The sequence below is a fragment of the Poecilia reticulata genome, chromosome 23, assembly GCF_904066995.2.
Source record: "Poecilia reticulata chromosome 23, P_reticulata-male-v2, whole genome shotgun sequence".
NCBI classification, from domain to species: Eukaryota; Metazoa; Chordata; class Actinopteri; order Cyprinodontiformes; family Poeciliidae; genus Poecilia; species Poecilia reticulata.
In genome coordinates this window covers 16,221,089-16,246,202 of record NC_088852.1, presented here as the reverse complement: position 1 = coordinate 16,246,202, position 25,114 = coordinate 16,221,089, and the positions used below count along the sequence as shown (strand labels likewise).

At 39.8% G+C, this 25,114-nt stretch overlaps 2 protein-coding genes across 6 annotated transcripts in view; one reads left to right on the top strand and one right to left on the bottom strand.

Annotated features, from left to right (window-relative positions):
• Positions 1-1,329: 1,329 nt before the first annotated feature.
• Positions 1,330-24,977, bottom strand: slc13a4 (solute carrier family 13 member 4). 3 transcript variants are annotated; one of them, XM_008401414.3, is made up of 16 exons: positions 24,843-24,977; positions 14,842-14,970; positions 12,558-12,694; positions 11,776-11,951; positions 11,005-11,071; positions 9,920-9,959; positions 8,914-9,000; positions 8,632-8,816; positions 5,810-5,929; positions 5,557-5,658; positions 4,357-4,458; positions 4,120-4,229; positions 3,816-3,937; positions 3,494-3,655; positions 2,628-2,765; positions 1,330-2,450 (listed from the first exon to the last, which is right to left on the bottom strand). In XM_008401414.3, the coding sequence occupies exons 1-16, from the start codon at positions 24,963-24,965 to the stop codon at positions 2,313-2,315; spliced, it is 1,938 nt and encodes a 645-aa protein (XP_008399636.1). In that variant the 5' UTR covers positions 24,966-24,977; the 3' UTR covers positions 1,330-2,312. The 3 variants fall into 3 exon arrangements, with proteins under 3 accessions (XP_008399636.1, XP_008399638.1, XP_008399637.1); XM_008401416.3 differs by having other exon boundaries at positions 3,816-3,934; XM_008401415.3 differs by having other exon boundaries at positions 11,005-11,068.
• The window catches only part of LOC103459659 (uncharacterized), a 28,792-nt gene continuing 28,019 nt past the window's right edge, over positions 24,342-25,114 (top strand). The window contains exon 1 of one of the 3 annotated variants that reach the window (XM_008401420.3): positions 24,342-24,451. The gene's annotated coding sequence lies outside the window, so the exon portion shown is untranslated. The remainder of the gene's footprint in view (positions 24,452-25,114) is intronic. The other 2 variants (XM_008401418.3, XM_017302813.2) reach the window with 2 other exon arrangements.

The following is a 25,114-nucleotide window of genomic DNA, read 5'->3' as shown; positions in this document are numbered from 1 at the left end:
AAGCATTTCAAGATGTTTTGAATAAAACAGGCAGCAAAAAAAATTGGGTATTTGGTGCAAAGCAAAGCTCCAAATCAGCTTTAGAACCTTTGCAAAAAATGATTGGTCACATGATAGGAAGCCCTGGCTTGTGTGGCGAATTAGATTTTTATCCACGGATACAAACATAGAAGAAAAACATTTGGTTATATGTACAGTAGGTTGACTACACTCACTGGGAAAAACAGTCGAGATCCAAATCAAGCATTCAGAAGGAATTGGACATAATTTGCGCAGATTAGTGATGGTCAAAACAGGAGTCAGCTACCTTTACATTTCTGCCTTCAGTCCAGCTAAATAAAACTCAGATCTGCAAGTGTAACATGACCTTTCGAAAAAAAGACACTTTATAATTTTTGGAAAATATTATGTTTAATCCTACTGCGGTTTTAATGCGATGCTCAGGAGTTGCGCAGCAGATGTCACAGTCAACAGTGGGGAAATGGGAGGTTTGTCCCATCAGACCGTCAATTCCCGAAATGAGACACACACAGAAAAACAAAACTTACACTAAGCCTGAATGCACTTTTGTGTCTCTTAAGACTGTGGGGACCACAGTTTAAAATTTGTTTTTTTTAAGATAAAGAGAAGAAAGAAAAAAAAATTATGGCTACCTTTAGTGTCATTCTGTTGTGAAAATTTAGTGCTGCGAAAAAACTGGAAACTATTAAAGCCTCATTTAAAACAATATAAATCTATGTTTAAAAAAAAAAAAGTAAAGTTCATTATTTTTACCCAAAGTATTAAGAGCCATTGTGGAAGGTCCAAATAACAACTTAACTCCAGAGCCCCAGGTTGAAGTTCCCTGAGTGGATAAGTGTCAGTATCGCAATCTGAGCGATGGAGCTACAGGTGAGTGAAGATCACTGGAGTAGGAATGAAAAAATTATAGTACAATTTCTGAAGGTCAACTCCAATAATAACAGCTCCAGGTTTTTGGATTGTCCATCAAAAGCAGCATCTCTATCTCTCAGTAAAGCTGACATTTGTACTACAAAAGAGCACCAAATGCTAAATACTTCATGTAGGTCTTTTTTTGTAACTTCATACAGTTAACATCACTCTCCAGCAGCTTAGGTCATTTTGAGCTGGGTGTTGCAATCATCAGTGTTAATTTAGAGTGTTAAACTTGTTGCTAGCTTCTCATATCTTTGCTAGCATTGTAGCTGGAGTTCTGCTAATAGCAGGACTGTCTGAAGTTAAAAATGTCAATAAAGCTAAGACAGAAGTTCTTGTAGATCTTCACAATGAGAGGCTAACAAATAATTAATTCTGATCTTTAAAAAAAGATTTTAACCTCATTAAAGAGCTTACAGTACCTTCTCTAGTCATAAAAACACATGAATCAGAATGCTGGTGTGTTGTCGGTTCAGACTCAACTAGCCCGTATCATAATTTCATCAACGTAAAAACTTGCTGTAGTTACATCTGTACACCAGACACAGATGATGCTTTGTAGACACACTAAATGCCATTAATATTAGCTTATGCTAACAGTTGAACGTTCTAGCCCACTGGCTGCAGCACCATCAGCTTTTGCGGGCAAATTATGTTCTCTTCTAGATGTACCGGAGTGTTAAAAGTCAAACTAATAACATACCCGCCACAGTATTACGCCAGTTTCTTCTGAGTTCTTCCTCTTTACTGTTTTAATCAGTGAGTGTATTGATACAGTACATCCATAACCACAGCAGAAACCTCTCTTTAACCGGTTGACCAGTGCGCTACGCTAACATGCACATTTAGGTAAAGCATAAAAGAGGTTTCTAACAAGTGGCTAGTTAGCTTATTTCTATTGTAACGTTTACTACAAGAGTACAAACAATACATTAAGACACATTTCATTCATGGTGAATTTGTGAAAAACAAACAAAAAAAAAAACCTTAGTTCTGTTATATACTTTAAAATATCAATACGATATGAGCTCTTAATTTGCCTCAATTATCGTTCTAATTTGTATTGCTTCATTGAAAGAATCAGTGTATTTGTAGCAACAGAGGTAAAGTTAATTTGTTGAAGTTCGGTTTTTCCCCAGAGCCACCACAATATGGCCAACTTAAACTGAAGCTAATATTCTAGCTAAGCTAGCTTTCCACCATTTTCTCTCGTCTTCCTTTCCGTAAGGCCGGTTCTCTCAGTCTCTTTCTGGGGAAGACGATCCTTTTGACTCTGTCGTGTTTTGTTTGTCTTCGTCATAAAAAACTCTTCTCTTTCCAATTTTACCCCCCGCCCCAACCCCTTCCTGTTGGCTCGGGCCTTAGCCCGGCGTTGGTTATAAGCCTCCGGTGACGTTTCTGGCCACTGCCCAGGCGGGGAACTCGGTCAGGTTGAAAAGCGGGACGCCCCAAGTGGTGATGGCTAACATAACCACCGCCACGCCGATCAGGTTCACTCCAAACCCTGCTTTCACCTGGACGGGAAGATTAAAATAAACACACATTAACTGACCTGAAAAGACTGATGAAAAAAAAAAGGAACATTCAGTTCTAAAAGAAAATAAAACAAAACATTATTCTTTGATTGTAGACTAAACAATTCTGAACCCAATTGATGCTGCAGGTGCACAGAGTGTGTGTCAGAGACCTACCATGTCGCTGATCTTCACGTGGCCGTAACTGAAGACGATGGCGTTGGGGGGGTTCCCCACTGGAAGCATGACCCCAAATGACACGCACATGGTGGACGGGATCAGAGTGTGGAGGGGGTTGATGAGCAGGGTCTCCGACTGGACCGCGGGGTGAAGAAGAACAACACGGATACAGTGAGGGAACATTACAAAGGGGGAGCGAGGGAGAGCGGCTGTTGGTTGGAGATCAAACGGAGCGAAGGAAGAGGAAGCAAGGCGGCGATTACAACACGATGATTGAAAAATAATTTAAGAATGGAGGTGAAAAAAATGAACAAGAGAGGAAGCTTTTGTATTTTAAGTTGAATTCACAACAGCACTTATGAGAGTTCTACAAGTCTGGTGTTTATTTAAATGCTTGGTGGTTGAGTTTTACTCAACATTATCTAGTGCAACCGAGAGTGTAATCTGTAATAAAAACAACTAACAGTTCATTAATTATGTTGCGTTTTCTATATTACTACTTTGGGGGTGGGGGGGGTACTCCTAGCTAGCTTGCTAGCTTAGCTGTGTCTCATTTGTGTATTAAGCCATCAGTCGAAGCATGGCTGCCTCTGACTACCAGTACTTTGTCTTTCCTGTTCAAAGTTCTCTTCACTCCCTGCTTGTGTTAGCTGTGTCTCTTCTCCAGATAAATCCATCAATAGATGACAATGTTGACGGAGCCATCACTGATATCAACTTTGTTTACTCTCCGTCTTTCTATAGACTGTCCTCCTAACGCAGCAGTTCTACGTTTAGCCACGTTTCTTTGCATTATCAGTGAAAGACAAGGACTTAATGCAAGATTTTCCTGGCATGCGAAGTGGAGGAGCCGACATACGTACCAGAGCTGACAGGATGGGCAGGAAGACTGTAAGAGTTGCTGGGTTGGAGGCAAACTCTGTGACCGCCGACACCAGGAGGCAGGCCAGCAGGGTGACGGCCCAGGGCGGAAGGCCGCTCATGGGCTCCAGCTGCCTGCCGATCCACACCGACAGGCCCGACACCTGCAGGTATAACACCATCATTAAACAACCCCACAAATACAAATCTGACCAACCGGGAAAAAATTAATGTAAACACCAGGCTGACCGACGGGCAGGGTTACATGATTTGTATGGGCAGAGTTTCTATGTTCCCACATCAGCAGAGACGTGTGCATCCTACCTTGCAGCCAGCGGCGAGCGCGTATCCTCCTCCCACCAGGATCACAATCTCCCACGGCATCAACCTCTGGAAATCTTTCCAAGTGATCATGGGGGCGAGAGGGTCAGAATCTGAACTGTCTTCTGAAGGCAAAAGAAAAAAACACAAGAAACAATCATAATACAAAGCCGATTACCTTGTTTGTTTGTTTTTTTAACATATTTGTGTAATTCCTTGCTGTATATTCTTAAGGAAATTCTACTGCATGATTTACAACTGGATAAAAAAAAAAAAAAAGCGAATTTGCTGTTGCACGGGAACCGACCCGAGTTACTGCAGCTGGGTGAGGATGATGAGAAGGGACGCCTGGCGGGGATGAGGAAGAGCAGGAAGCCCAGGAGGACAGACACGGTTGCATCAGTCCTGTAGCCCTTCCTGGAGACAAAAAAACAGAAATCCATCGTATCCCGCAACGGTGCTAATTGGATCGTTTTCGCCGCAGACGGTGGAGCCACTAAGTACGACCACAGGAGGAGTGTTTGCGACGTCCGGAGCCGCTTACCTCTCAAAGAGCGACGTCCAGCCGGGCACGAAGCCGGGCTCTCTGGTGAACCACAGCAGAGTCATCAGGATGAAGAAAATCCCCGTCACCACCTCGGGGTAGCTGCAACGCAACCACAAAAAGCACGTCAGCAGCTGTCGCACCAGTGGGCCATCGCAGCTACGTCTGGGTGACCTCAGACGAGTTGGGTACAGAAGTTTTAACTCCTCCATTTCAAAATTTGTCACCTTTAGAACTAGAAAAGTGACTACATTTTTTGTAGTATTTTTTTGTGAAAGACCAACACAAAGTAGTGCAAAAATAAAAAATAAAAAAGCCACATTTTAGCTTAGTTAGTATTACTAAAGTTATTTCTATTTGCTAAATGCTGCCAGTTTTTGGAGAACTGTTGTTCCTTTTGTTGAATTCAAACGTTTACATTTGGTTGTAAAATGCTTGACTTGGGTCAAACCTGTCGGGTTTCTCTCCACAAACGTCTTGACAGTTCAACTGACTCATCTGAGTTAACTGTATTTTAAGGTCACACCTGAAACCAACTGCTTTCTCGTTTCTTGTCATTTTTCTAATTTTAAGTCGGCTGAAACAAGAAAGGTTTGGTTGGATTTAACTTCTGGTGCCTGCTGCGTTTCCATTACATAAATATTCTGCTAATGTCAAAGAAATTGATAGTACATTTGCAGTGTTTCCATTAAATAAAAAAAATTAAAAAATTAAAATCACATGTGAATAAGTTTGTTCACGCGAGAAGTCATTAAAAAAACAAGCTGCTCCACAAGCTGCTTCCTGCCTGACGCGTGTGATGTGAAAAAACTGTTTCCATTGATGTTTTGCAAAATAAAATAATTTTGATACAGGCGAAAGAAAAAAAAAAACAAACCTTCATCCTTTTTAATCAAAAAAGTTTTTTTTTAATTGCCATGTTTCTATTAAGCAAATGTATTTATTTAAAAATGTCAAAAGGCACGATTACATGGTCAATGGAAACACAGTTAGTGAGAAAAAAAATTTATTTGGTAAATCAACTGAAAATCCAGCTGGAGGATCTGCAGCAAGACTTGAAAATTGAGTTAAAAAAAACAACAAAAAAAACGATTAACTTTAACATTTCTGAGCTACTTTGTGTCGATGCGTCACTTAAGAAAAATTCCCAATAAAAACACAGAAGCCACAGCAGTTTTCCACGCGAGCCTCTCCTGTCACCTGATGGGGCCCAGCTTGGCGTACTCTTCCTGGATCCGTTGCTCAGACATCATTTCTCTCCTGGTTTTGCGCTTCTTACTCAGCGAACACGTCTCTCTGAAGCTGAGCACAGAGACACCAACGGATTACCGTAATGATAAGATGTGAGCGTGAGCAACACTAATAATCACACACCTGGATGTGTGTGACCGTGAGCAGAAAAAGAAAAAAGAAAAAGAAAGAAAGAACGAAAGAAAGAAAGAAGTGCGCTCACTTGCAGCCGAGGAAGAGGAAGTGCAGCCAGAGCCAGGTGAGCACCAGCATGATGATGGCTATGGGGAAGCTGAAGATGAACCAGGTGCCGAAGTTGATCACCTTCGCCTCCGGATAGCGACTGGAAAAGGGGAAAAAATCGAGACAGAGAGACGGGGAGGGAACTTTAATGTTTTAAAAGGACAGATGAGAACAAGCAGGTGTGTCATAGTTCAGCTGATATGAATGAAAAACAACAATCAAACCGTTTCCAAACCGCGTCACAGCCTCATGCCTGCTGAGAATGACGGCTGTTTGTCTCACAAATCTGAGCTCCAACAGGTGGAGTCAGTCACTGGGAACCCGCAGACTCAACCGGATTTATTTCACTGAAACCAAAAACTTCAATAAGATTCGAACAAATTTGGTTCTGTCAAGCAGCTATGAGCGGTAGCTACGCTACCTGTGGTTAATAACATTTCCAGCGTCTTCGCTTACAGTCAAGACAAAACGAGGACAAAAGTGGTCTTAAAATAGAATATTTCGATTCATTAATTAGTAGATTTTAATGCGCAACAAATTTTAGCATGAATGATTTTTTTTTTTTTGCACACTAAAGTTCCAAGCGGAACCGTTGTATTTGCACGTTTCTGGTACATCCATAAATCTAACGCACACACAACATCCGCTGAAAGCGACAGATGTTCTGGTAGGTCCACTGTGGCTGAATGTTTGCTTCTAAAAACAGTATGATTGGACGCTAAAAAACGACTACTGCTGTGCTAAAAGGAATTAGCTTAGCAGCAAAGGTATTAGCATCTCAATGCTAAACATGTAGCTAGCACAGACATCCCTAACACTAGGAATGTCCAAAGGTCACATTCTTAAAGAAGTTCCTGAAACACTTCCTGAACATCACTTTGCACCAATCGGACTGAGTGACATGATTAAATTGACGGCACAATAATAAATTGAAAATAAAAAATAACCAAGCAAGTAATTTGCTCGCTTGGTTCCAGCATGCAAAGAAGACGAAACGATACAAATGTGGCACTGAACATCACCAAAGAAACACATGGCCACACGGTGGTGGCAGCACCATGCTCTGGGGTTGCTTTTCTTTGAATGTACCTCAGATTTTTAATCAAGGTTTTCTCAATAGCTTAAATAAAGGTGATATCCTCACAATCTGATATCTTTGGAGAACTTTTGGAAGACAGAGTGTCCGAATATGACTAACTGGATAAAGTTTTAGTTTAAGCATTTCTGCAACCACGTTATTTTTTTTTATTTATTTTTTGGTCACAGAAAACGAGACTTGCATACTTATGAGAGCTACTGCACTCTCTACACGTCCGTCACGAGTCTTGTTTTTAGCAAAGAGTTAACTTTCTCAAAAGATTCCCGTTCCCGGAAATATACTCTTAGGATTACCTCTGCCACACACACGCACACACACACACACACACACACGCACACACGCAGATGCACAAGCGCACACACACAAACCCAACTGCGCGGAAAATAAAAGGCATGACCTTTGCCCACTGAGCTGTGACATGAAGGAGGCCATTCTGTGGGGCTTAAAAACACTGGCTGGAGAAAATCGGCTCTATTAGGACTGTACAGGCTGATTAGTTTGATTTAAGACCCTTCAAGGCCCCCGGGTTCTGATTTCACACAGAGTGTTAAATCACAGCAACGCGGTCGCCAAAACTAGCTGCACATGTGTTCAAAACCAAATGGAAAGATGGCGGCTCTGGTCATGATGAGCTGCTGTTACTGTAACAGCTTCTGTTTTTGTTTAGCTTCCATGTTGTTTGAAATATCAGGAAATTTTGAATTAAAATCTGTTGGCATCAGAATAAAAGCAAATTATCGTTTTGCTCTCTCAACAAAAATGAATTAGGAAAAAAACAACATTTGGCTAAAAAGAAATGTCTTATAATTCATACTTAAAGCTGTTTTTAAAAAGACTTATTTAAAAATGTGCAACTTCAGAGAAATGTTTAAGTTTTACAAAATTCTCCATTACATCCATGTCATGCTACTGCATGTCTGCCTTGCCTAACCTGCACTCTCCCCCAAAATACTGTGTAGCGAGTACACAACACAACACTTACTTTACTCTCTGTTTAATTCAGCTAATCATTATCTGAGCATTATTTTTTTCATTCCCAGCCGTTTATTTGATCCTCTGATGTTTAAAAATTAATTAATGAGGCAATGAAGTTGAGGAAAGTAATGCATGTCACAGCAGAATACTGTGAATTCCACACAACTGATCCCAGTATACGGCACTTGCGTCACAAAAATCAGCTTCATTATTTTATGTTGAAAAAAATCCTAGATAACAGGGATTTTTTTTTCTCAAAATAACAGGACCGTCCTCCATGAAACAACACAGATAGCTACTAAGCTGTACTAAAACGGTAATACTGTCTTTTTGTTGTTGCACATTTAGAATAAAGGTTTTCTAAACCTCATAGTGTATTTTAAATGTGTTCGGTTCAGTTTGGAATCATCAAATTCAAGTTTGACTGTTTATAGACTTAAGATTTTGAATTGCACATGTTAAATCCAAATTATAAAAAAAAAAAAAGAAAAATCAAAACCTGCTATTGGGCTAACGTGACAAGCTAAGCAGATCTTTTAAGGTAAAGAGTAAAAATTCCCCACACCTGTTACCAGTTAAATTGCTAATATCGAAGAAAATCAATGTTCATTTTCAGGGGGTTTTTTTTCCCACGTAAAGCTCAATTGTTGATTTCTGAAACCTCCACTCGCTCACGCAGTGGTCTAAGGTTGTTTTAGCCTCTGAATATAAACAGAACATGGACCTACGTGTTGAACTGCTCGGCGAAGATGAGGTTGGTGGACGTCCCGGTGATGGTGATCAGTCCTCCGATGGTCGCTGCGTAGGTGATGCTGAGCGACAGGCATTTGCAGATCATGTGGTCCCTCTTCGTGGGGTACTGGGAGTCTCTTCTGGCTCTCACTCGCTTCACGTTTGGGATCTCTATGGCAACCTAGAGAGGAATCACAGGAATGCTTCGTCTGAATTCAACACTATAACTTGTGGGGAGCCGCCGAGAGAGTTTAAGGCGACAGCGTTTTGCCCCCGACCTGCGGTAGGTGTCCATTGGTCTGTCTAACAAAAGTCTTGTTCAGGACGGGCTGAAGACCGAAACCGTTCGGCTCACCCGCCTGACCCTAAGGGGCGAAAGGAGAAATTTGTGTGCGTTATTATTTGCATCTTTTTATCCATTGACCATTTCATATTTCCCACGTTTTGTCAAATTACAACCACAAACTTTACGGGATAGGTGAACACAAAGTTCATTGGGAGGTGAAAGGAAAAAGGATGAGTAGGTGGTTTGTAAATTTGCATTCTAATAGAGAAGTGGAGTCTTTGCTCTAAAACCCCAAAATAAAATCTGGGTCAGCCAATTGTGGGCAGAAGTCGCCTCATTAGTAGATCATGTGTATCTGTGTGTATTTAGTGAAAAAAAAACGTATGCATCACAAAAAATATATATGTTTTAAAATCCATCTTTAGCGTGAAATATGGCTGTGGCAACATCACGCTGTGTGGAGGAATTCACTTAATCTGACAATGGCTGGTTCTATACAATATGTATTGTGTTTTCCTCTAAAGTTTTGCCGTCAGGACCAAAGCCGGCCCAAACAGTAAGCAAACTAAGCTGTCGCTCAGGGCCTCCCATAAATGCTTGAATTCTAACACAAACTATAGATCTAAAAGACTTAGATTTGTTTATTGATAATGGGAATACTGTTAGAATTAATTTGATATTTTACTGTAAGAATTAAAGGAATTGGGAAGTTTGCTTTGCAAAAATGAACAATTATTTTCATAGTTAAATTCTTGCGTTGGCAGTCACAATTCAAACTCGGAATTTTAGTGGTTTTGTTGTTAATAGGTAGAGGGGCCCCACATCAACTCCTGCCTAAGGCCCCACACCCGCTGGGCCCGCTCCTGTTTGGGCCAGTAATTTAATTACATGGTTTTTATTTCACAAAAATATATGGAAGTTTGTGGTTGTAATATAAGAAGAAGGTTTAAAAGCGATGAAACATTTTTTCAGTGCACTTCACTTAAACTGTATTGTACCTCAGTGAAGGAACAGAGATCCTGTTTGCAGCATTCATTCCTTGAGAGGAGAAAAAAAACAGTAAATCTGAATCAGATTCACAAAGAAAATGCAAACACAAAATGGTGCAATGAAAAAAAGTCTGTCAAATTTACTACACACTTAAATACAGCCAGAATTGTTTTATGATGAAGGCAATAAAAGTTTGGAAAACACATAAAATATGAACGTACAGAAATGTAATTAAATAGTTTTTATGTTCTCATTTAAAAATGGATTAAATTTCAACATATTTAACATCAGAAGACGTATGGGGGGAAAAATACATGCCTATAGTTAATTATGAGAAGAGAGTAAACTAATATTGATTAAAGTAAATTTCATCACTGAAGATGTAATAAGTGACTAATTACATTTCAGAGTAGGAACCAAAATATGCAGGAAGCCAATATATAATATAATATAATATAATATAATATGATATAATATAATATAATATAATATAATATAATATAATATAATATAATATAATATAATATAATACAATATCTCGCCCGGAACGTTAGCTAGAGATAGGTGCCAGCAACTCTCCCGACCCCACTAAGGGACAAGGGTGTTAGAAAATGGTTTAATGGATAATATAATATGTTAGTACTCTGTCTACAAAGGGTAAGAAAACTGACTTACTTAGAGATAACATGTCTTTTGTAAAAGTGAGATTTTGTAAAAGTTACAGGAATTATTTGTTAAAGTAATTGTGAAAAAATTGGTATGATTGTCAAACACACAGCAGAACATGGCTAAACTATGTTTTTAAACAGCAATATAAATCAGCATAAAAAAAATCAATTATGATGGAAAATTTGGCTGTAAACGAAAGGGGACTACACACATTACCCTGTGGTCCACCTTAAATAATCTTAATTGAAAAAAAAAATAAAAAATTCAAATTGTGTGCAATATTCATCTTTACTATAACGGAACCCAAATAAAGCCTTGTAGAAATTCAAATGTATTAGCATAAAGATGTTGACAGTGAAAGAAGAAAGGTGATCAATAAGGCAGTAAAGAGAGGGACCTGTAAAACAAGACTCTACACACATACTGTTCATTCTGATAGAGCAGCTCTAGCTGGTTCTTGTCCAGGTTCTCCTCTTTGGTTGAAACAGCTGCTGCAATATGACAGAAAAAAAAAAATCAAAATGTTCTCTGCATCACGTCTACCGTCACACAGCTAACACCCCCCGCCCCCCCCCCAAAAAACAACAACAATTTGTTTGTCCTGAAAGTTTTCTTCTGATTTGCTTTTGTTCACACCTATGTGATAATGTTTTATCATTAAATGTCAGACAAAGATAACCGGGGTTATTTTCAGTCAAAAATACATTTTCAATTGATGATTTTATCAATTGCTGCCAATTGCGGTAAAGTTGTTTTAGAAAACGGTTTCCAAAGAAAAACTTCACTCCAAGAAGTGTAGAATCAGAAAACCATAGAAACCGTCTGTCCAGTTCGCTTCCTGCTTTTGGTCTCTGGTCCACTTGGCGTTCACGTATGAATTTGAACCACAACACAGTTTACTTTAAATGAACTGAGACCTAGGTTTGTGACGGACCAGAGTTAATTTTTTTGGTCCGCATCAGAATTCAATTGTGCATTCACACCTCGGCAAACGAACCGGACTTTCTAGAAAAATGAGCTAGAGTTTGGCTAAAGCAGACCAAACAGGGCTCATTTTGTAGTATTCACTCAGATTATCTTATATTAAAATTAACTTGAAGATCTAAAACATCAGCAAAAGCTTAAGAAATTTGTCAGGGGTTAAATTTTTCACTGCGCTACACGCAGTGATATGGAAACAAACCCTTGGACCCACCGCTGTCCTCCTCGGGAGCGTCGCCGGTCTCCGAGTCGTCATGGGAGTCGGCCAGGCCGGTGCAGATGAGCTGCTGCAGGACGGCCTCGGCGATGGGCATCACCATGGCCGTGGTGGACGTGTTGCTGAGCCACATGGACAGGAAGACCGTGCAGCACATGAAGCCCAGCACCAGCCTGAGTCACAAGGTACAAATCATGTTCTGTTTTGTTTTGTACCATGTAGATAAACATATATGGGACTTTCCCAAATGTTTTACTTATAGGTGCAGTATGATGTGTTTTCCAGCCACATTGTGGCATTTTATAGCACAATCAAGTAACTATCATTAGTTATTATAAAACGCCATGTACTCAAACATGGCTTAAATGTAATTTCACAGCTTGAAATCGGGCCTCTGTCTCTTTAAAAACTCCTGCTCTTTCTGAAGCTCCGCCTTCAGGAAGTCATCACAACATGGCTCCTCTATTAACCCTTTAACAACGTTTTTTTTTTACCAGTGTTTCACAAAGAAATAGTTCCTATAATGAGCTCAGCGGATGTGAAGTTCCACTAAGTGTTTGCTAATTGCTACTGGCTAGTCTGAAGGGACGGAGTGGAGGAGGGTTGCTCTGTGACACGGAGGCTAGGAAGCTTGGAAATGAGTGAGAAATCCTCTAATCTCCCAGGGCAAACACTCCAGTTACGTTTTTGATGAAGGAATAACTTTATAACATGACGTAACACTAACAAAATGCAGCATAATGCTGAACCTTTAAAAAAATCTTAAGTATATCACTCACATGCCAGGTTTTGCCCCTGCGATCATCACCATGCGCAGTGCGATGCGTTTGTGCAGGTTCCATTTCTCTATGGAGGCGGCCAGGCAGATGACTCCCATCAGCAGCAGAGTGGTGTCCTTACAGTACTCTGCTGCTACCTAAACACACAAATGGTCATGTTAGTTCCCAAAGCAGACACTACTGAAACTGAATTATGGAGCAAAATAGCTAGCTAAGGAAATCTAAGGAAGCTTGAGAAGGAGTATTTTAGCATTTCCTTTCCTTGTTGGGGTCGTCAGTTACAATTTACTGTTGTTCTTGTTAATCTGCTCCACTTCCCACCCACTGTGTTCATGGCACCCGGCGCTGTGTAAGCCCACATCGCCTAAACTCTCCCCTAGAAAAACCAGACGGATTTTCTCCAGTCGAGTTGCGTCAAATCACAAACTTTTTATGTTTATTCTCTTCACTACAAGGGGAACCAATAACACAGGGAATATGTAAATATGAAGAAAAAAAAAAAGTACACAGCCCCTCCCATAGCCCCGCCTCTCGATGTTAATGAGTGAGTTTGACAAATGGTGATATCATGTTGATGCAGCAAGAACAGGAACCATAAAATAATTAACTACATGTTTAATTACCTATAGGCATTTTAATGATTTAATGATGTAAAAATATGTATTTCATGGTATATTTAATTAATGATTTAATGGTATTTTGGTTCAATTTTGTCCCTTTGTATTGATTTGCCCAGCTATATGGTTTAGCTTAATATTGACTTAGCTGCAATATGCCAAAAGAGAGAATCTACCCAATTTTGAATTAATATTAAACTAACAGGACATGATTTTTCTTCTTCTCAGGAGGACCAGCTGTGCAAAGTGAGACATGCTTGGCTATTCCAGCTAAAAATTGCAGCCATTTCAGTGTACATGTTGACTTATTCAAGCAAAACAGAACAAAAGAACTGTAAAAGGTAAGAAAGGATTATAACATATTCTCTCCATGTTCTCGCTGTACTTTTAATACGGCTCTCTAAACCACAAAAACCTCCAAGAACAAGGTCAACGTTTCCGCTAATGCTACTCCTAACAGCAGGTAAAGTCTTACTTTCAATCTGTGGAGCTCAAACGTGGAGGACAATAATAGTCTTGAAATGTTGCATAAATCTCTGCTAGCATATTTTTAGAAAATACTTGAAAGAGATTACAGTGTAGCAGTGCAGCGGCAGATTCTTTACCGCTTGGACAGAGCCAGCCCGGCCACACGAGGCGTTCGGATCAAAGTTTATGTAAGGCTAACGAGGAACGTGAAGAGCAAAAGAAAGTTGGTATGAGAACAACTAACATGATCATTTTTCACCTTTTGTCTGGTGCTTATGTAATAAGGGTTAGTTAGTTAGGATGATGGGCTCTAGGTCAGTCAGATAAATGTGCAAAAGAAAATTATTCTATCAGTGCATGAAAATGCACTGAATTGTTGGAACATAGAAAAACTTTTCACCAGTTTTTTTATGATCTGGTTTTATTAAGAACACTGGAGGGAAAAAAAACTGCTGCACATTCATATCAAATCAATTAATTTCTTAATTGTGTGCTACCTCTCTTTCATACAAGTGTCTTAACTCTCTTTCTGGTGCTCATCCTTCCTTCCTAGTGTCCTACCTTTCCTCCTATTGTTCTTCCATGCTTCCTAGAGTTCTTCTTCCCTTCCTAAAGTCACTCCTCTCCTCCTAGTGTCCTTCATATCGTCTATCTTAAAGTCTCTTCTTTGGGAAATCAAATATACATTTAACTGCACAGTAAAATAGGCAGTAAAGGAAGAAAGTGCCCCTCTTTCCTTCCCCCTTGGATTCCTTCCTTTCTTTCTAGTGTCCTTCATATTGTCTTTCCTTCCTTCCTAAAGCCCCTTCTTCCTATAGTTCTTCATAAAGTGCTTCTGTCCTGCCAAGTGTGCTTCCTTCATTTCTAGTGACCTTGGTGATGTTCTTCCTTCCTTGTGTTCTCCCTTTCTTCCTGAAGTCCCTTCTTCCCTTCTAGTGTTTTTTTCCTTCCTTCCTTGCTAAAGCTCTTCCTTCTTTCCTTCCTTCCTTCCCCTCTTCATTCCTGCCTGCAGTTTTCCTGGTCCGCCCACAATAGAAATATCTGCCATAAACTCATTGTGTGAACTTGTGCATTTTGTTTTAAGCTGAATGTGAAGAACTGAGAGCTCTGGAAGACTGAGGATTGACATTTTCTTTTCCACAAAAGCCTGAGAGAAAAGAGGCTCCAGCTGGTTGGTGTGGGAGGATCATCAGCCTCACCTCGCTGGACTTGAGAACGCCAAAGAGAGGATAGAGGAATGCCGGGACCAGGGCAGCGGCCCCCAGGGGCACGGCCTCCGACACCCAGTAGACCGCCGTCACCATCAACACGTACGCACAGCACGCTTCCTGCAAACCACAAAACAACCCATTAGATCCACGTAGAAACAGCAGTTACTGTAATGTTTAGCAATATTAAGAGTATAGAAGTCAGAGTTTCTCATCCACGCTGTAGATTAATTAAAATTATTATTTCATTGTAATATCAGATACCAACAGGCAGGCTTCTCATATGCTAGCATTTAAACATTAGCATGGATGTTAGCAGGCTCTTCGGCCCTAAAAACTGACTCCAAGTCTCAGATTTTGTTCTTCATTAAATAAATAACAGCTAAAGTAAATGCTTTATTTAGTGTTAAACATGAGCAGTCACATGCTTTGTGAGCTTGAAGTTTTATGTAAGAGAAGCGTTGAGTGTAATATCTCGATGTGGGTCAGTTCATCTTAAATTAATAAACTGAGGGGAGGGGGAATTAGCCACCGGACTCCGGCGTGGGGCATGTCCAGACCTGTTTGAATCTTACACCTTCTCTAAGCACCGACTCCAAAGAAAATCACAGCATCAAGCACCTGTTAGGAGCAAGACAACGTTTGAAATGTTCCGTTCAGAAATCTGACATATAGGCATAAGATCACGCAAATGCTCAACATGTTAGGTGAGGATCAAAACAAAAAAGACATTTCCAAGTATCCATCTCTGTAACGATCCAGAAGCATGGCAGTAGACTCGTTATGGTCTGGGTTCGCTTTGGGATGCACCAATCAGCAAGGATTATCTGCTGTTGTTCCTCGATCGTCTCCTAGCTTCAATTCCTTTCCTCTGTATTCTTTCTTCCTTCCTTTCCAACTCTACAGGTCTTTAGTACATTCAGTCTTGGAGTGCCAGGGGCAAACCTCATAGGGTTTACAACCAAGTACCTACAGAGAGTAAATGGCAACTGGCCTGTACTCGCATAGCGCTTAATCAAGTCCAGAGGACCCCAAAGTACATCACTGTATAGTCATTCACACTGATGGTGGTGAGCTACTGGACAGTAGCCACAGCTGTCCTGGGGCAGTGTGGCAGTAAGACAGGTAGTCAAAGTCATCTGCATGGTAACAACAAAGACAGATCAACGATGAGAGAACCTGGTGGCCAACAGCCAGGTCAAGCAAAAAGAATGAAGTCACTGACATCAAGATTATAAAGCCTCCAATGCCTTTGGGGTTTTACCTTACGTTTAACACCCCAGGACAGTAGTCAGGGACGGACAAGCGTCTCAGCCACCACCAAGTACGAAGATCTCAGTGTACACCAGAAGAGATGGTTATGAACTGCTGTGCTGCAGGAAGATCTCTGCAACTCTTTGAGGAAATAAGGTACAAAGACATTGTTTCCCAACCATGTTCCCTGGGGGACACCGTCCTCCAAGCTCTATCCGTGCTCCACTATTCAGGCTGTTCTGGTGCTACATAGACAACTTCTATAAACACCTAACTGAAAAAGGTAATTGAGACTAAAAAAACAACAACCTCGAAGCAAAACCTAAAACTCAGATTCAGACATATAAAGACAAACATACTGAATATTACACCAAGCTATAGATAAAGACTTTTTTCCTTCCATGCATGCCTGCTTAGAAGGCTCAGCTTATTTAGTTTTTAAAAAAATAAAATATAAACTTTTTGCAAATTGCCTTTCTAACCTAAATCTGCAAGGTTATACAAGCAGGATCGAATTGGATTGGGTGTGAATGATCGTCTGCTTGCATTGTTGGACTGGATTGATATATTTGTGGATAGGATTTGGATACAATTTTGCAGTAAAGAAACGCATTTCTGTTACTCTCATAAAAAACATTTCACACACCTAATAAACAAACTAAGAGGCCTCCAACTGACCGTCTAGGTCAGTGTTTCTCAACCTTTTTCGGGCCAGCGCCCCCCTAACCTCTATCCAGGTCCCTCACCGCCCCCCACCAAAGAATTGGCAGGCTACTTTGCACTGACCATTATTTTATCATTAATATTACTATCACTTTTGCAAATGCTTTGATTTTTATGTTTGTTTCTGTATTTATCATCAAAAATAATTTCCCAGAGAACAAAAAAGGTATGGGAATAGAAATTATTTTCACAGGCGTCTACGAAAAATGCAATGAACATTCAACTTAAAATTGGTAGACCTAACAGCAGCCAATCAGAGTGGAAAGATATTCTCATGATTTGCCATTTTCTAGTTGTTAAATCTTGCACAAAATGACCAGATAAAAGATGTCCAACATGCAAATTTAAACTTTGAACTATTTGCAAAACGACTGAGCTCTGCAACATTAAAACATGGATAGAACTGTAACTACATTAATCATAGCTCTTCTTCTCTTCAGTGTTTGAGTTTCTGGTGGTGCAGCTCTGTGCTGCCTTCAGGAGAATGGGACATCAGAGCATCATCCATAAAATTTCACCCACATGGCATTTATTGTGCAAACCAGAGCTTTCAGTGGAGAAACAAAAGTTCCAGGTCCTTTTAATGCCATACAAATATGAGACAGAAACGTGGATTATATCTTTATATAGACCTGTCTATTGATTTATAGATTAATAGTTTTACTGGACAGAAATTACAAAGAACAAATCTGGTTCTTAATCAAATCCTAATGAGTCAAATTGAAAGTGTCATGGAGTCATCAGCCTCATGACATTAACACTGACATGAAAAATAATATTGAAGAAATAAATATATCAAATCTAATTTAAAAAATAAATAAATGATAAGTTCTTTACTGTTATGGTCTGTAAGATATATTTATTCTCAGTATAGATATGGTCTCAACAAACCCATGGCACTTCAACAATATTATTTTACCTTTTATCTGGAAATAGTGCCTGTTTATTCTTGCCATACAGTCCTCTGTATTAATTATTGCTTGAAAGGTCTTGCCATACAATTTTATTCCTCTGTATTTACTTTAGTTTCTTAGTTTATTCTTGCATTTTGTTCTTCATTCATTTCCATTTAGTTTTCTTTGATTAGTTTTATCCTCTCTTGGTTTATTGCTATGTCCACTTTAGTTTCTTTCCTGTTGCTACATTTATTTGATCATTTATTCACCATCAGTAATCTCATCACCTGCTGCGCCGCCTAATCGTCATGTGTTTCACATCATGTGTTGATTTTTCACTGTTCAGCGCCGGATTCTCTGTTTTTATGCCATAATTCACGTCTAGTTCGTCGCTACGTTTTATGTCCCGCTTCTCCTGTTTCAGAGTTTTGCGCAATGTGCGCGGCGGGTTTTTTTTTTAAACCCCCTAAGGTGCAGGGCGGTCGGGAAGCGTATCGATGGGGAAAAGGCAGACTGACATAAAACTTTTAAAACAATGGAAACAATTTTGGTATTCTGATTATTGACATTTAAAAGTGCTGTGTTGTTCTATTACCCCTGTTTCATACCGGATCACTTACAGCTCCGATGTTAACGCTATAAAATGAACGCTCTCTATCGTGGTATCACCCATGGAAGGATTTCTTTATTTAAATGGGTTCATTTTTCAGAGGGATACAAAGTCAGTGTGTCGTGATTTTAGAAATTACATGTTTATAAGAGATTTTTTGTTGTCCTTACATGGAAGCAGGCAGCCTTCAAACGGAAATAAAACACAATACAAGTTGTTGCTTCACATGATCACAGAACTGCCAAAACATATGTACAAAAATACCAGACAAAGTGAATCACAGCAACGTTATCAGCCGGTGTAACGCTGACCTGATGCGGTGAAGCTACCAGTAGCAGAACGGAGCTGCGCCAAGAAGCTAACAGAAGCTAACAAACACTGAATAGAAGAAGAGCTGCCATCGATACAGTTGCAGCCAAGCATGATTTATTGTTACACAATACAGTTTTACCAAGTTGCTCAAAGTCTAAAATGGCATTGTTGTGCATTTAAGGTGTAAAGTTTAGCTTCGACCAAACGCCCCCCTTTTTGTAAAAAATTCCCCCAGCTCCACCTTCCGTCCTCTGAACGCCCCCTGGGGGGCGGTTTCCGCGAACGTTGAGAACCGCTAGTGTAGGTGGTATTTTCAAAACCCACCATGACCATGCAGTCGGTCTGACTTCCTTTAGTTTCCTCGTATTTCACTTCAAACCTCCTCTGAACCGGGCGGCGCGGTGACGCAGTGTGCTTCCGCAGGCGGCATTAGCCTCGCGCAGACTTAACCGTCACCACCTTCAAGGATTAGGATATTATGAGCTTGTTCTGAGATTTCAGGGAGCTTTTCAACAACCACCCATTATCAAGGAGTTCTGTTCTTTTTAAGTAATTATGAAAAGTGTTAAAAACATCTGGTAAGCCCGATTAGCTGTTAAAAATGGCCGTAATCTGGCCGTAAATGTTTGGGAAATTAGCCAAAGTCAGGTGGAGGTTTCTTTCTCCCCTCTTCATTTTATTCATTTATGCGCTAAACAAAAACAAAAAAAAACATCGCTTCAGTTTGCAACATTTTTAATTTCTAAAAGATCATCTGAAACCAAATCGGTACTTTCACATCCCTTCATAATTTTGACATTTCTTCACACTGACACTTAAATGTATTTTACAAATAGCTAAAAAATTGTCATAAACTTGTTTTCAACCCTAAAAAACAACTTTTTTTTTACACTGTAGTTTATATTAAAGGTATTACAATAAAGGGGTAAAATACAAATGCCACACTTTTCAGATTTTATTGCTAAAAATGTATATTAAGTTATTCCACTTCACAAATATCAACCAGGACTGCAAATGTGGTCAACCTAAGAAATATTCAGACAAATTGATTATCGATCCGTTTCTGAGCCATCTGCAGGGTTTAGGAGTCCAAATCTCTCCTGTGGATTTTTAACCTTAAAAGAGCTCAGATGATAAAGCTGAAAACAAAACGAGGAGATTGGAGCTCAGAAGCATTCTCACACGCAAATGTGCAACTAAACTGTAAATCACTTCTAAACGCAGCCCAGATTTGCAAAGACTTTGTTTTTGGCAGCGCTCCTCTCTTTTGTTCGAGTCTTGACACGTGAATCACAAAGAAATTGATAAAGAGAAGAGAAATGAAGATGCCACAAATAAAAAATTTAAAAAAACACGTAGAAAATGGAAACAGACACAGGAGGTTGATTAGCAGTCACTGATAATTGATTATTGGTCCTGATTACTGATCAACGATCCTCTGTTATCATTCAGTTGATTTGCTTTAGTGTCACAAGTTGGAAGTTGGAACTCTTTGCTTCCAGAGGAATCTCAGTAAAAAAGTCTGACGATCTCAGAGGTTAGAACGGGTCAACGGATAAAAAGTCGCTTTCAGATTAAATGTGGTTTCATCTGAAACATGAGAAATTCTTAGTCGTGTGAAGATAAAGATAAAACTTTACAGTTTTCCTTAAAGCAAACTTCTCAGACAGGAAATGGTTTGTAGTTTAAAAAGAAATGTCATTTTTAAACATTGCTGAAGATTGCCTATGTCTAATCAAAGCCAGCTGGCTTTCTGCGGTCTTGTTGGACTTGTATATAATTTGTTATCACACCATTAAATATCATTTCTAATTCTGCTGAAGAAAAACCCAATCAACTCATTTTTCTGTTAAAAGTGTAGCATCCATAAAATGATCAGTGGATAAAAAAGGCTGATTTCTTGGGAAATTCTGCTGCATAGAGCCATGACATTTTATTCCCAGGTATTAAGTTGATCCTTAAGTACATATTAAGAACCGGCGAGATGGTGATGTTATGACAAAAGTAACGTACCCCAACCTGACACAGGGAGACACTGTGAAATCCACAACTTTGATCCCGATATGCATGTCCTTTTCAAACAGGAAGAGCATCAATAGGGACAAATTTCAAACTCAAGACGAGATTTCATTTTCCATGAACACACTTTTCAACACGGCAGACACAAAGCAGCTACGAATGGTTTCCCTGCTAATAAAAACTGTTTTCTTGAAGAATGTATTTGCATGCGACACGTAACCTTTTGAAAAGGGTGGAAGGTATTCACCGAAAACGACATCGAAGCAAACTATTCCCATCGGAACATCCCATTGATTATCTCATCAGCCGACTGCCTTCCAGTCGACTGATGAGGAAATGGAAACAGAGGAAAAGCACACATTGGTTTAAAAACCTGCGAGTGATGAAATCAATGATAAAAACTGTTTCAGACTGTGTGCAAAACCAGATAAGAAGATACCTGACAAAAGAGAGCAGGCAAGCACACACTGAAAGGCCATTACAAACACTTAAGATATCACTGAGACTGGACTTTAGAGATAAGAAGTAGTAAAGGTTATACTACATCAGGGTAGCTTCCTTTGTTTAATCAAATACTGGAGCCATCCAGTCTGATATCTTCACATTTTTAGTCCTAGAATTGAGAAAGTACAGAGACTGCAGACATGCCAATAAAAAAAAGCAAAGTAGACAATCCACACAAATCCTTTCCTGGTGTTACACCAAACTAACGACCCTAATTTGGGAAATCAACATTATTCTGGATTTTTTCTGTTTAGGTTCTAGGTTAGCCAACCATGCTTGGCTAGAAAAGGCGCTGGAGAAAACTCTACTGCTTTTAAAATGGTTTGTGTAGCAGAGTTCTGATAATGCAAAACTATTATTTAAAAGAGTAAGTGACAGAATGTCAGAAAAGACGGGAATGATTTATAAAAACTGTGACGTTAGATGCTACAAAACGCTGAAGTTGCAGTTTTTAAAAATGGCCTGAATTTGTTCCGTTTCGCCTTACAACGCTAAATACTTAGATCAGACTCGAATGGGTTTGTTCTACAGTGAAAACAGAAAAGTCAAGCAACAATTTCAAATCTGTAGCATCCAATTTTCATGTTTCAGAAAACAAAGAAGGGAATGTTGGCAACGCCATGTTGGCATTTGGACCAGTCAGGTTGTAACAATCCCACAAATTGCAACATTTAGAGTGGAAAAACCTGCACTGCATTATTATACACTAATAACAAAGCCTAAAAAAAAAAAAGGTTTGTGATTTACAAAACTAATTTGTGAAAACAAAAACCAAAAAAAATTGGACTTTGTTTTACAAAAAATACTTCTAAAAGTCTCGTTTTGAGTCATTTTCTCAACACCAATAATGTTCATCCTATTCTACGAGAAATATACATTACCCCCATCTTTATTTAACTTTAAATATGGGTTTATATTAAAGTTAAGCAGGCCACAACTAATTTCTAACATCTGATGACATAAAAATCAAACATCAAGTGCTTGTTCTTTGATTCTGTGTCTCTTTGACCTGCCCTGACTGTGTCCTACAGATGTTCTGCTCTTCTGCAGCTGGACACAGTACCACTCCAAACACACACACACACACACACACACACACACACACACACGCGCACACACACACACACACACACACACACACAGGAAGGACCGTTCTGAACCACTGTCGCATTCCTGACGCAGTCTGAGGTCCCCGTTGTCGTAACGAAGCCACGTGGGGCCAAAATCCAGCATGGAGGTGGGTTGATTATGTAACTTAATTGCTCGGATTGTTTTTTTGTTTTCTTTTTCCCCCTTTGTCATGAAGGTTTTTTTGTTTTTTTTCCAACTTTGTGCTTTAATGGCCACATCCTTGCGGCCATTAAAGCACATTAAAGAAAACCAAATCCTCCCAAAAAAACAATTAGAGCAAAATCTAGACTTATGTCATGTGACTGAGGTCAAACTGTTGTGTCCACAGTCAAACAGCCTCTAAAAAGAAACTGGAAGAAGAGTTAAAAGGAAATAAACAAAAAAAAAAAACAATGCTCGTGCCAAGCATCCGACACCACTGACGTAACAACAGGGATGCTGGGTAATAAAGTTCGACAACCAGGACACCTGCTGTATAGTAGATCCCTTAAACTGTAAAAAACCTAAATGCAGACCCATCTACTCTCACACCAGCAGAATCTCACTGTAAAAAAAAAAAGTGCATTCATCTAACGAGGGGAGAAAAATCTTATGTTAAGAAGAAACTGTTTTTAACGTTAGCAGTCCCTTAAAAATATCAATAAACCATATTTTCAAATATTGCTTTACTCTCTGATTTAATTAGAGCTACTATACTCTTCAAAATGGGAAAGACTCCAAACTTTCCCATTAAGCTAGGTTTATAGTTGGGTACTTTGAACCACACCTGCCCGTTTCCGCCATAATTTCCGAATTATTATACCCGCTCGTTAACCTCAGAATTTTGGTAAATTTTACATTTTTTTTCCAACACAAACCGTAGCGGCCATACCGCCGGGCTTAGCAGGGTTTCTGGGGTAAAACCCTGCAGTCAGTGGATGAGAGGAAGGGAATAAAAAACTGCAAAGGTTTCCGTTGGTCAATGAGTATCGTAGAAAGCCATAGATGCCGTTTATGCCAAATTATTTCTAAGACAAAAAAAAAAGACACTGGAAACATGTCTGGCCACATGCTAAGTGCTTTGGCAGATTATTTCTACCTTTTTTCCAGTTTGATCAGCAGGAAGTGATAAGCAGTTTTTTTTTTCTTTTCTTTTTAAACAGTGAACTTTACATGTAATTATCACTACAGAGTTCGAACATTTTAAACCAAAGAGCCAGAAAATATTTGGGGGCATGAGCCATCCGGACAAGATGAGAAGACAAAACAACTGGAAACGTAATCAAACTCAGCCGTTGTCACCATGGCAACATTTTCTTTTTAATCTAGATAGTTTGTCTCGACTTCTTTTGGATCTCCTGTGCAGCACGATGAGTAAAATACATTTCATACAGATTCTGCAGAGTTGAATCAACACTATGCCGAGTCCATTTGGTCCTCATCAGAATTGGTGTTAATTTACAACTTTTCCTCAAAGTCCAGTTTAAATCCAATATAATGTATTCTAACAGTCCAGTTCTAACACAGTGCAGCACATTAAGTGTCAGTAATGTGTGGAAAAGTTTGTCTAATCTCTGGAAGCTGGTTAATGTCATCAGAAATTCACTTTGATTGAATCTGTCGTCGTTTCAGATAAACCAGAAAACGACTTTAGTGACAGTGAGGAGTTGAATTGTTCCAAACGCTCTGCAGTGAGAGCTCCTGGAATCGACCATTTCTAACAAAACCAGATCCAAGTCTTCTGGAACAAAGTCTGAAAATCTGTCAGGAATGTTTCATCTGGAGCAACACAATTATTATCATCATTATTTAAAGACAAAAAAAAAAAAGGGCAAATATTCGCCTAAATAAGATCAAGTTTCAGCTCAGAACTGATCTCCATCTCATCACCATGTCGCGACATCTCCCCTCAATACATACACACACACACACACACACACACACACACACACACACACACACACACACACACACACACACACACAACTCATCAGCTGAGGAGTGGGACAGCGCAGGACAAACAGAGGGACAGTGTGCCTTTTGATTGAATCTCTCTCTTTCTCTCTCTCACACACACACACACACACACACACACACTCAGAGAAACGGAGCTCCCATCAGGACTGTGGAGCCATGTGCAGCCACCAGGAGGAACACACACAGGCAGCAGCAGGTAGTTATCAAATCCTAGATTATGGATTTATTGAGACTTTTAATAACCTAAACCAGCTTAATCTTAATTCCACAGGAATTTGCAAAAATGTTACATTCCTCGACTTTAATATTCTCATGTGTTACTAATTCTGACCGGTCATTCAGTGTATATATTAAACATGTGCTCACCTTCCTAAATTAAAATCACAATTTTTCCCCTTTCCAGAAAATGCTTTAGGCAAAAATTAAAAAAAAAAAAAAAGAACAAATAAATACTTCTGGCACAAAATGACTTATGCCACTATTTTAGGAAGGCGACGATACGCAAACTAACGCCTTGGCACGCTTTTATTTTGAAAAGCTCCACCTGTTTGGATGCTTTTGGGGGTAAAGTGGTTTATTGTACTCACGCTGGTGGGGTGGACCAGCGGCAGCGGCAGCAGCGACAGCGGGATGAACACCACCACGATCAGTTTCCTGGCCCTCCACAGCTTCCTGAACACGTCCATCCTGGCTGCGGCCTCCAGCCTCATGGGGCACCCGGAACCTTGGCTCGGAGCGGACACGGGGTCGGCGGGAACCGGGCGTGAGGGAATCACCGGCCGGCCGACGGGTTGAGCCTGGATCCACCTGAGAGAGCGCCAAGTTCTGGTTCGGCTGTGCGCATTTACGCACAAGAACC

Excerpts from the sequence above, each read along its gene's own strand:
- slc13a4 (XM_008401414.3), bottom strand. The coding sequence starts at position 24,965 with ATGAGGCTGGAGGCCGCAGCCAGGATGGACGTGTTCAGGAAGCTGTGG. Across the intron at positions 12,695-14,841 it reads GCGTTCTCAAGTCCAGCGAG|GTAGCAGCAGAGTACTGTAA; the intron begins GTGAGGCTGATG and ends TTGTGTGTTTAG. Across the intron at positions 8,817-8,913 it reads CCAATGGACACCTACCGCAG|GTTGCCATAGAGATCCCAAA; the intron begins GTCGGGGGCAAA and ends ATTCCTCTCTAG.